General features: G+C 41.4%; 1 protein-coding gene across 2 annotated transcripts; it reads left to right on the forward strand.

Annotated features, from left to right (window-relative positions):
* The first annotated feature begins 5,243 nt into the window (after positions 1-5,243).
* On the forward strand, positions 5,244-7,798 carry LOC306996549 (zona pellucida sperm-binding protein 4-like). 2 transcript variants are annotated; one of them, XM_079609155.1, is made up of 9 exons: positions 5,260-5,451; positions 5,512-5,920; positions 5,996-6,183; positions 6,259-6,356; positions 6,425-6,582; positions 6,661-6,853; positions 6,918-7,065; positions 7,150-7,222; positions 7,306-7,414. In XM_079609155.1, exons 1-9 carry the CDS (start codon positions 5,281-5,283, stop codon positions 7,380-7,382), a joined length of 1,515 nt encoding a protein of 504 aa, XP_079465281.1. In that variant the 5' UTR covers positions 5,260-5,280; the 3' UTR covers positions 7,383-7,414. The 2 variants fall into 2 exon arrangements, with proteins under 2 accessions (XP_079465280.1, XP_079465281.1); XM_079609154.1 differs by having other exon boundaries at positions 5,244-5,920; positions 7,306-7,798.
* Positions 7,799-12,502: the final 4,704 nt, after the last annotated feature.

Below are 12,502 nucleotides of genomic sequence, written 5' to 3' on the forward strand. Positions count from 1 at the left end.
CGATACACGGTAACATATACAAGGACCGACAAGGACAAACTGAACAGAAGCAAACTAAATACAGATACAAACGAACACTAACAAGGTGAAGACAGGTGACACAGATAATGAGGACGATGAACAGGTGGATGAATGAGGGAGTGAGTTCAGGTGTGAAGACACAAGGGATTCTGGGAAGTGTAGTGCAGACTAAGACAGACAGGTGCAGACGAAGACTGTGACAGTGTTAGTAAAGCCGCGTTTCCACCGAAATTACCCGGAACAATTTGTCCCAGGAACTTTTTTTCCCAGGAACTTTTTTTGCCCCAGACCGGTTGCTTTCTGCGTTTACACCGCGGGCTAAAGTACCGGGAAGATTATAAACTGCGTGCGTCTGCTCCTCCCAGTCTGCGACGCACAGTAATCAGTTTTGAGCGCCACATTTATAATAAGTATGGAGGAGATTAAAATTGTGCTGCAGTTGTGTTTGTGATGTATTGCGGACATGAATGTGAGATGGCTGGGACGAACGCGCAGAAAATTTCCTGTTACACAAATACGTAACCTCGTCGTTGGTCCAGCTGTGTTTAAAAAAAAATAATTAAATTCCATATTTGCAGACGGACAACTCTCGCGCATGAAGCCACGAACCGCAATAGATTTTTAAAAATGCTGGTTAAAATAGAATTCTGCGTGGAGTCATCCAGTCAAAATGCGGCGTGAACACAACCAATCAGCATGTTCAGCGCACAAGTCCCACCCCCGAAAGTTCCTGAACTTTGAAAAAGTACTACCTCGCCAGCAGGGACTTTCTGAGGGGGAAATATTTACCCGGAACTTCATTTAGACCCTGGTTCCTGCGGTGTAAACACACCAAGTACCACCCCAAAGTTCCTAGTTCCTGGGGAAAGTTCCCGCGGTGGAAACGCGGCTTATGTTTACTCACTTTGCTGGGAAAGTTTGTGTAAGCCAAATCTGCGTGGATTTAGCGCAAATACTCAACTCGTGTCGTGAGTCATCGTAATCTATTAAATAGAGCGTATTGAGCAGAATCTGTGCAGAATTTCTGGCTTACTTGGAAAACACACGTCACTACGCAACAAATAACGGCACGCTTGTTCACTTGCATTAAAGCAATAGCTAAGATTTAAAAAACATTTGGTTAACAGAAAATACATTGCTATTATCCAACATCCTACATGTTCTTTGTAATGTATTGATCTGTCCACCTAAAATGCATGTTTGGTAAAAAAAAAAGAAGATTTTCTTTTAATAATAAATTAATGTATGTATTAATTATATATATTTATACAGTATACATATATAAAAGCTGTGACGTAGTTAATCTGGTTAATTTCGTCTTCTTATTTTTGGCTAGTAGAAGTTCTGAATGGCCGGTAACTTAAAAATTTAATAGTCAAATTGGCCGGTAGGTTAAAAAGTTCATTTCAAACCCTGATTGTTATGCAGATGACACTTTGATTTATTGCTTGTGTGAAATGAAATTATGGATGGCACAGAAACTTTTACAACTTAATGAAGCTAAAACAGAATGCCTATTATTTGGCTTCATTAGGTCACCCACTCACATACTTGATGTTTAGGCCCTCTTGTCTCTAATGTACATATAAGCAAGCAAAGAATCTGGGAGTCTTTGATTCAGAGCTTCAGTGGTGAAGGCTGGCTTCTTTCATTTAAGACGCAATGCAAAAATTAAACCCAGGTTATACAGGCTTGTATATTTCAAGGTTGGACAATTGTAATTCATTGCATCTAGGGCTTCCTTGTATAATGTTGAATCGGCTTCAACTCTTACAAAATGCAGCTTTGACTGGGACAAAGAAGCAGGTCAGTGTTTAATAGTCTTTTAATAGCACCAGTGTTTTTTGACCCTCAAAAAACACTGAGTCCCCCCAAAAAAAGCATCCATCCATGATAAAAGTAATCCACATGGCTCTGTGGGGGTTGATAAAAGCCTTCTGAAGTGATGTGTTTGTGTAAGAAAAATATCCATGTTTAAAACTTTGACTAAAATAACTAGTGTCCAGCAGATGGCCGTACGCATACTAAGTAAGTCGACCACCGCCACTAGAGTAAACATTGACGCATGTAGCATGCAGGAGTGTCGTAAGTTTAGATGACTCTCGCAGTTCAAATAAACTCAAGCTTCACCGACATTTCTCTTTAAAAATTGTTTTGCTCTATCCTCTGCACTTCCACGTTCGTAATTACGTTGTGCGTTGGGTCAGGGGTTAGTCTTCCAGCCTAAATCGATGTGTACGGCCGTCTGCCGGAAGTTAGTTATTTTAGTTGATATAGTTTAAAAAAATTATATTTTTCTTACATGAACACATACATTCACCTCAGAAGGCCTTCATTTACCCCAACAGAGCTGTGTTGATTACTTTTATGATGGATGGAAGCACTTTGATGGACTTAGTAAATCATGGGGTAATTTTTATTTTTGGGTGAACCAACCCTTTAAATGTCAAGTCTTTTATTGTCAGATGCACAGAACAACACACGGTTAACTGGCACTGAAATTCTTATGACAAGACACCGCATAGTAACCTGACATTACATAACATATAATATACTAGGTGCAAATAGTTAACTAAAGTGACAGTGTATAAATGACTAAAGAAAAGTGAAGAGAGATGATCATTGTCCATTTAGGAGCCTGATGGCCCTTTTGAAAAAACTTTTATCCAGTCTTTGTGTGCGGTCCCGGATGCTTCGGTATCACCTACCTGAAGGCAGCAGGGTTAAAAGACTGAAGGATGGATGGTAACAGTCTCTTAGAATCCTGCCCGCTTTCTTGAGGCATCGTGTGTGGTAGATGTGCTGTAGGGCTGGGAGCTTTCTGCCGATGATGAACTCTGCAGACCTAACCACACTGGATTTTTCTGTCCCTGTCAATGCAGCTCACATACCACACTGTGATACAGCCAGTCAGTGTGTTCTCAATTGTACATCTATAGACGTTAGTGAGGATGACTGGGTCCATGCCAAACTTCTTCAGTCTCCTCAAGAAGAATAGGCATTTCCGGGCCGCTTTGACCACCTTGTCCGTGTGAGTTGACCCAGAGTAACTTAAAACAACTGACCTTTTCCACTACATATCCATTGATGTGCAGGGGTACATGCTCCTCCCTCTGTCTCCTCCTAAAGTCCACAATCATCTCCTTAGTTTTGCTGACATTGAGAGAGAAGTTGTTGTCATGGCACCATGTCACCAGAGTGTCGACCTCCTCTCTGTAGGCTGACTCATCTCCGTCAGAAATGCAGCCCACAATGGTTGTGTCGTCAGCAAACTTCACGATGAGGTTGGAACTGTGGTTTACTTCGCAGTCATGTGTGAACAGGGAGAACAATAGAGGGCTGAGCACACAGACCTGGGGCGTGCCTGTGTTGGTGATCAGTGTGGATGAGGTGCGGTCACCGATTATCACCACCTGTGGCCTCCCCGTCAGGAAGTTGTGGATCCACTTACATAGGGAGATGTTTAGTCCCAGATCCACGAGCTTGGAGACGAGTCTGGAGGGGATGATGGTGCTGAATGCAGAGCTGTAATCAATGAACAGCATTCTCACATACGTATTCCCATTGTCCAGGTGGGAGAGAGCGGTGTGCATGGTCAGGGCGATAGCATCAACTGTAGACCTATTGCACCGATATGCAAACTGCATAGGGTCCAGGGTGGGGGGCAACGAGGAGCAGATTAATGGTTTGACCAGCCGCTCAAAACACTTCATGGTGATAGAGGTCAGTGCTATCGGGCGATAGTACTTCATGTCGGTGGCTTTGGTTTTCTTGGGCACAGGGACGATGGTTGTCCTCTTGAAGCAGGTAGGGAGTACAGACAAACTTAGAGAGAGATTGAAGATATCACTGAAGACCCCAGCTAAATGGTCAGCACAGCCCCTGAGGGCCCTACCTGATATGCTATCCGGACCAGGTGCCTTGCGGGGGTTGATCTTTTTAAAGCATAGCCTCACCTCAGCTTCAGTTAATATAGGCACGCCACTGGTATGCAAAGGCTCGGCCTTCAGACAGTTCCACTGCAATGGGTTCACTGTCCCTCTCGAAACGAGCATAGAAGTCATTTAGCTCGTCTGGTAGTATGACAGATGCCTGGGTCTCGCTACAACATCTCCCTTTGTAGTCTGTAATGGCTTTAAGTCCGTACCACATATGCCTAGGGTCAGAGCCATGATAACTGGACTCCACCCTGGTTCTGTAAGACCTTTTTGCTGTTTTGATGACCTTCCTGTACAAATCAGGGTCCCCGGAGTTAAAGGCGGCAGCCCGGGCTTTTCGGTTATTTCTGGACCCCAGCATCAACCCAGGGCTTCTGATTGGGAAAGGACCGAACAGACTTCTTAGGAACGATGTCCTCAATGCAGTGATGGATAAAGCTGGAAACAGTATCTGTATATTCGTTAATGTTCCCATCTGCTGCCTCTCTAAACATCAGCCAGTCAGTGGTCTTAAAACAATCCTGGAGAATCGCAACACTCTCATCACTCCATTTTTAAACACATTTTTAAAACTCATCTTTGATAACCAAAATGACATATTTAAAAAAATGTTCCTTGGAAAAGTTCTTCAAGCCTTAAAATTGCTTGAATGTAACTACACTGTTGCCTCATTTAGTATACGTGGTTCTACACATATGCACAAAAAGATTTTTAAATGCCAGTCGCAGTTTTTATTATATTTCTTACTGTAGTATTGCAATTTCAGGGATGAAAAAATAATAATACAGACATAACTGAAATGCGGGACACTATTTATGTATTGAGGGACGCACCAATTTCGGGACTGTCACCCTAAGTTGTCGTCTGCCCACAAAAACTCAAAGAAAAAAGGTTTCCATTTTTAGTACGTTGTTGTTGTGTAAACATACCCTGAATATACAGGCTTTTTGCCATGAAAACTGCAAGATGTAAAAAAATAACAATAAAATCCAGAATAGCCAAACCATATAGCCTATACAATTCAGCTAATGAAGGAGAAAACAAAGGCTGAGTTCAGAATGAAATAAATTGTACTAGCATACTATTCAGAATTCAGCTCAATATGTGCTTTTGTGTATGTTCAAAAAGTGTGGAAAGAATACAAAATTATAATAATTGTAAGAACCAATAGAATCACGCATTGCGTAGACTCCCACTCATGCAAGTCTGGAGAATCATGACTGTTAATGAAGAGGGAGGGATTATCATTAATTAGCCAAAGTCTGTATGGTACAAAAAAACCAAAGGGCAGTATCTCAGCAGTGTGACTAGCTGTTGAACAATGGCAGGAAGTTGGTGTGATCTTCAGTCTCTGGCACTTTGTGTTTGGCTCTTTGCGTTCAGTCATGCTGTTCCACAGTGGAGTAATCTGCCCCAGAATCCTCAAACTCTGATGTTCCAGCAAACTGACCAGCGGTTTCAACAGCAAGCTAGTCAACAGTTTCCTCAGTCAGTTCAACTGCAAGCTAGTCAACAGTTTCCTCAGTCAGTTCAACAACAAGCTAATCGGCAGTTTCAACAGCAAGCTAGTCAACAGTTTCCTCAGTCAGTTCAACAGCAATCTAGTCAACAGTTTCCTCAGTCAGTTCAACAGCAAGCTAGTCAACAGTTTCCTCAGTCAGTTCAACAGCAAGCTAGTCAACAGTTTCCTCAGTCTGTTCAACAGCAAGCTAGTCAACAGTTTCCTCAGTCAGTTCAACCGCAAGCTAGTCAACAGTTTCCTCAGTCAGTTCAACCGCAAGCTAGTCAGCAGTTTTCTCAGTTTCAGCCTAAGCAGCCAGTGGCACAGGCAGAGCCCCTTGACAAATGTGCTGTAGCTGATTATGAGCAGATCCAATGTGGACCACCTGGTATTAGTGGTGCTGAGTGTGCAGCTATCAACTGCTGCTTTAATGGACAGCAATGTTACTATGGGAAGGCTGGTAAGATTGAGTCAATGCAAAGTGTTCATGTTTAACTGATTTTCAGCAATAACCTGCTCTTGTAACTCATTCCAGTGACTGTCCAGTGTATAAGAGATGGTCAGTTTGTGGTAGTGGTGGCTAGAGATGTTACGCTGCCTCGACTGAGCCTGGATTCTGTCCGTCTCTTGGGTGGAGGTGACCCATCTTGCAGTCCTTTGGGATCCACACCTTTCTTTGCTATATACCAGTTCCCTGTCACTGCATGTGGCACGAGCATGATTGTGAGTAGCTTTTTTTTTTTTTTTTTTCTGTGTGGCTTAGGATGGACTGGATGCCAACAGTGTTACTATTTGCAGGAGGACAGTGGATATGTGGTGTATGAAAACCGAATGATCTCCTCGTATGAAGTGGGTATTGGACCACTTGGTTCCATCACAAGGGACAGCCATTTTGAGTAGGTGACCTATGCTTTATCATAAATGTTAATCATTGACAACTGCTACAAGCTCATGGTTTGTCCAGGCTTCTCTTCCAGTGTAGGTACTCTGCTACTTCTGTGGAAGCTCTGGTTGTGGAGGTCAACAGTGTTCCTCCACCTCCACCAGTAGCTGCTCCTGGACCCCTCAGGGTTGAGCTTAGACTGGCAAATGGTCAATGTGTCACTAAAGGCTGTGCAGAAGGTAAGTGTTTGTCCCAAGTATAACTAACGCCTCTCAAACTCCAGGTTGCAGCAGTTTAGTTTAACACTGTATCCTCAGGGGATGAGGCATACACATCCTACTACAGTGGTGCTGATTATCCAATTACAAAAGTCCTGCGAGAACCTGTGTATGTTGAGGTGCGCATTTTGGAGAGGACCGACCCCAACATTGTCCTGATGCTGGGACATTGCTGGGCGACACAAACCCCCAGTCCACTCAGTCTACCCCAATGGGACCTTCTGGTTGATGGGTGAGTAAGGCCAGTCTTTATCCATGTGCTGTAAGGCTTTTCTGAATGCCTCTTTGCCTTTCAGATGCCCTTACCAGGATGATCGTTACCTGACCACATTGGTTCCGGTGGCTGGATCTTCGGGTCTTCAGTTCCCAACCCACTACAAGCGCTTTGTTGTGAAGATGTTCACATTTGTAGATCCAGCATCACTGGCTCCTCTGCAGGAAACTGTATGCTCTGCAGCCTTACCTCAAGCCTTAATTTTAGTGCTTTTTATATTGAATTATATGGCTTAACCCTTTCCCCTCTGTTAGATCTTCATCCACTGTAGTACAGCGGTGTGCCATCCCTCTTCTGGCACCTGTGAGCAAAGCTGCACTAGGAAAAGTGAGTGCTTGCTGTAAATTGACTTCAGGAATAACATTTTATTTAAATGCCTCATGCTTCTATCACTTTTTTTTTTTTTATAGGAAGAGATGCGCACGTCAAGACAATCTCTAGTGGGCAAACTGTTGTGTCTAGTGGAGAAGTTATCCTGGTCATGTGAATTTAGTTTTTTAATAAACTTCCTGAAACTCAACTAGTTTCTCTCTGGTATTGATTTCTGACTGGAGTTGGATGTTTTGTGATTGTTCTCAGTTTGATTTATAGGGCTGCACTACTAAACCCTTTTTATTTTGTGCCAAGAGGTTTTAGACTTGAACTAAATGGGCCAAGCTTCTACCCAAACCATTTAACTTAACTATTTGCTAAGCTCTAGTTGCTATCTTGGGGCCCCTTAAATTAAGGTTTTACTTCTGATTGTGGCTTTACGTTTGGCTTTACGTTTGACTTTATGGCTGGACTAACAACTGCATGTATTGATACTCAAGCATGCCCAAGCTCCTGTATGGTCACTTGTTGGCTTTTTTTCTTCTTCATGCAAGTATAGCATTATCTGGAATAAAATATGCATCAACCTGTACTTTTCCTTTTATCCCAAGTTTATTTTTTTAATTTTTTTTCAGGATTGTCCTAGTAATGTTTGAGAAGTAGACTGCTTTAAGCAATAATCCCTTAACTATTATATCCACCCTACACTTTTTAGAAGAAAAGGTTCTATATAGAACATTAAAAGGTACTATAGGCGCTTTGTATTTGGAACCCCTAAAAGGTTCTATACAGAACCCAAGAAAGGGTTCTTGTCATTATAGAACATTTTTAGCATATAAGGTTCTTTGGAGTTGAGTAAAGAACCCTATGGTTCTATATAGAACCCCAATGAACCCTTTTTTTTCTAAGAGTGTAGAACCTTTTATGCCTAGTTCACACTACAGGATTTTAAGCCCGATTTGCAAATCGTTGAGCTTGCCGACAGGTCGGGTTGTTATCGCGTGCAAATCGCGGGGGATTAGCGGCCGATGAACGCTCGCCAATCTGTTAGTATGAAAGAGCCAACAACGCATCAAAGACGCTCGCGGACGTGTCGCCGAGCCCAGAAAAATATCTAGCATGCTAGATATCTGGAGCTGTCGCACGACTCAACCACATGTGATGCCATGAGCTACAGCCAATCAGAGCAAGGCATGGGTTAAGGTCACTGGGAAAATACCGTTTATATACTGTCTATGGGAATTATTATTATTTTTTCCAGAGCAAATCATCGCGCAAACAGTTTGCAGCACTAATTTCTGTCTGACGTCCATATTCAAATAAAGACTCGTGTGTTGTGTACTTGTGTTCTTCTTCGCTGGGTAGTGGCGCGCGTGCTGTATTGCGTCATTTCCGGTTCGTTTTATCGCGTGATTTCTTCGTGATAAAACGTGGTTTGTAGACAAGATAGAATCGTTGGCTGACAGAGTTGTTGTCACCTCGTGTAGTGAGTTACCTCCTGTTGCGGATCAATCACGTTGTGTCGTGTGGTGTGAACAGCTCAACAACTTGAACACTCCTGATTTCACAGAGAGCAAGTCATGTAGTGTGAACTGCACAGTTCAGCCAGACGTTTTAAAATCCTGTAGTGTGCACTTGCCTTTAGGAGTTTCAAATACGAAGCGCCTATAGAACCTTTTTAAGGTTCTATATAGAACCTTTTCTTCTAAGAGTGTAGGTTGCTGTCCAATGACTTGTTTACACCTAGTACTAGGCATAAAAAAAAAAAAAATTCAATCACCAGTTGACGCATACAAAAATGGTCTTTTTGAGCTTGTCTATTTTTGATCACTTCCAGAGGTAGTCAAACACATTTAACCAGATTGCTTTCATAGTGTAGATGCTCATGTTGTCTGAACATCTGCAAAACATGGTCTACTCTACCGCCTACTGACCTAATATGTAAACAAAATAGGAAGTGCACTAGCTGATGTAATTTAAACTGTGTCGGCTTAAGTACTAAGTTTGGTGTAAGACACATGTAAAACAGGCCAGCTAGTAGTTGCTTAAACCTCACTTCCCTGAACTCAAGATGTGCTCTGACTGATACTAGAGACTGTGGTATTTAGCCTTTAGGACCTGGTTGAGAGCTTACACAAGTTTCTTACCATTCCAGATTTTCAACATGCACTCAAGTGTTTGGTGTGGTATTGCTGCTGTCAGAGCAGAAACGAAAGCTGCTGCTGCTCTCCATATGTTTTTCAGTTTTATCCTTTTGAAAGATCTGAAAAAGCCCAAAGGTAGACCCTCTCTAAGAAAGGACAGAAGTGGATAAATGAAACCAATTAAAACAAGGTGTAAACAGAAATTTCTACTTGTGATCTGATCAACCAAAATGCACCTTAATACTGGGTGTGAACAGGGCTTGAAAGCATTACAAATTTGCCCATGCAAGAATTGCCCTTATGAGTTCTTGAGTGTGCATTTTCACAAGACTAGTTATTTGGTCTTAAAGTATCTATCAATTTTATCCCTTACAGGGATAATTCACCCAATGATGAAATTTACCCCATTATTTACTCACCAGCTTCACCGTAATGGCTCCCAAATAATGTCAGGGTCCAGTTAAAGGTTTTAATGTTTGTTTTTAAGGCCTTGCATGGTCTAGCTCCTGAAAATATTTAGGATCTGGTCTATCAGACGACAAGGCCATTTAGCATTACTAACATTACTGTTAAAGATCCCTGAATCTAATCAAAAGTCCAAAGGAGATTGTGCCTTCACTGTTGCTCCACATCGCCTCTGGAATAACCTGCCTTTGGACATTAGATGTTGTACTACATTGGGTATTTTTAAATCACAGTTGAGAGCACATTTCCTTGCTCAGGTATGGTTGAGCTACAGCATTGTACCTTGTTTTACTGTTGTCTTGTGTTCTAAGTGTCTTTTGGTTTGATGTTTAATGTTTTTTGTATTTTTTGGAATATTGTTTTAATGGAAAGCCACCTCACATTGTTTTTAAATGTGCTATACAAATAAACTAAACTAACTAAAAAAATATGCACACATGGGGATCTTCAGGTAAATTGCTCTTTTGTTTTCTTTACCTAGTCAGTTACATTTTGAGCAACTCAGTCACGAGTGGCCAATTATGAGCAGATGCATCCAGTAGACGGTCATTTAATTAATTTTGGAGTGATTATAATTGGCTCTCTCTTTGCACATTTGATCACTTTTGGGATTTTCTGATGATCCCTAAACTCATTTAATCTGTTGTCACTGCTTAATTTAGAGCCCTTTCGTTGGAGTTAGCATAATAAGTAATAATTTATGTTTTTTGTTTGAGCAAATTACCAACCTGTGCCTTCTCATGTAAACAGATACCGTAGTGGCAATGTATAGGACGTGTCGAGATCATTTAATTTGTAGCTGTTTTCGTGGGACGTATTAACCTAAATATGGACAGATATTAGAGGACACAACTTGTAATTTTTTAAGTTGTTTATAGGAGGCTACATTCATCCAAAACTTAGTATACTAAATGAGTGATACTTTAGACGTCCTGGAGAAAGCTTTTTGGATTAAGCATCTTTCAGGGCATCAGTGTAATGACTAAATACTACCAAAATATAATTATTGAATACATTTTGCCAAAGCCATATCTTTCTTGTGAAAAGAGGCTGATGAGAACAATTGCTCCTACTTTTGTAATTGTTTGTATGCACAACCTGTAATAAAATTTGTTTTTGAATTGTTTTTAGTATTAGCAACTACTTCCTGGGGTCCGTTCTTCGTACGTCGCTAACTCACTTAGCTGGATTTGATTGTTGGCGATTTGGCATGATCTTGGATTGTTTGGTTCTTCGACGCTCATCCTGGACTTGCTGTCATAGCAACAGGTGCGCAATCTTAAACCTGCTCGCGAGCAGGCTTATTTCATGTTAACAGGATTAGATCCCGGCTTTATAAGCGGAGGTGATCCGGGAAGTCCTTTAGCGCAGCGCGATAGCGTACTTTTAGAGAGATATAGTTTTTCTCGTGACTCGTGAGTGTCATTTGTATCATTAATTTGTTGGAACAACACATTTAATGTCGGAGTCGGGCTTTAACAACAGCACAAACTGTGTGCATTTCCCTGAGATTCTTTGCGAGTGATACGGTGAACTTGGAGAAAAGTGCTGCCTGTCGTGCCATTCACAAAGTTTACCTCGCGCTCAAGCTTTTTTTTTAGGTGTTTTTATGGTTTTTCCAGACCCAAGGTTGTAAAGCAGATACATTTTTTTTTTTTTTTTTGCCAATGCAGGTACATTGTATTTTTTAATGAAGATCATGCAATCATGACTCAACCAATAAGTATGATTTACAGTAGCCTTTGTGTCAGGCTTCACTAACGTGATTGGTGCCAGAGACTGTACACACGTTCCCATCAAGGCCTCAATGAAGAGGATTTTGTGAACAGTAAATGTGCAGGTAAGTTACTATTACAATTCTAAATATATCATATTAGTAATATTATTAGGAATGGAATCAAAAAGTATGCAGTTGACTGACTAAAATGTCTTGGTGGTGTGTGACACTATACCATATCAGTCACATAGTCAAATGTAGCACATTATTTGAACATGGAAACGGAAAATATAAATATCAAGCACACTGTATAGACTACACGTATTCTGAGCCTAAAATAACTATATTTTATTCATTATGTAGGTGATTACAACATTACAGCTTGGAGACACAGGGGCTATACCTGCAGGCAGTATTTTATGACCCCATTCCCTGACCCACAACCCGGACAATGGAGCTCTAGTCAGGACAAGGGCACAGTTTTAAATTGACCATGGGCAACTAAAGGGAAAACTTCAGTGTCTGAAAAGTCTGAGGGTTGCACCTGACAGGGACTGTGACATTATTGTTACATGTGCCGTATTACACATCATTACACATCAGAAAGGAGAGGATCCCTGTGATGGAGGTGCAGCCTGATGATGACCTCCAGCCTAATGATCTCCAGCCTGATGATGACCTCCACCAGTGCACTTGGACGGACCTAGTAGCAGAGCGGCACGGGACAGAATTGTGGGACACCATTTTTAAAATTCACTAAATGTTTAATAAAAGACAAGACAAATATGCTTAGTTCCTTTTTTATTTAAATTATTCTTTGTAAAGAAAAGCCAGTCATCAAGCCATCTTTTGCCTGCAATAAGAGATATTATGCAAGGTCAGCAATAGTACTCTGTGTGTTCTTTTAGAGAGCTATTTTTACATTAGCCTACATGCAGTGTTCACTTTCATAAAGTAAAGCAATTCAGG

This window comes from Phoxinus phoxinus (assembly GCF_949152265.1).
Source record: "Phoxinus phoxinus genome assembly, chromosome: 4".
NCBI classification, from domain to species: Eukaryota; Metazoa; Chordata; class Actinopteri; order Cypriniformes; family Leuciscidae; genus Phoxinus; species Phoxinus phoxinus.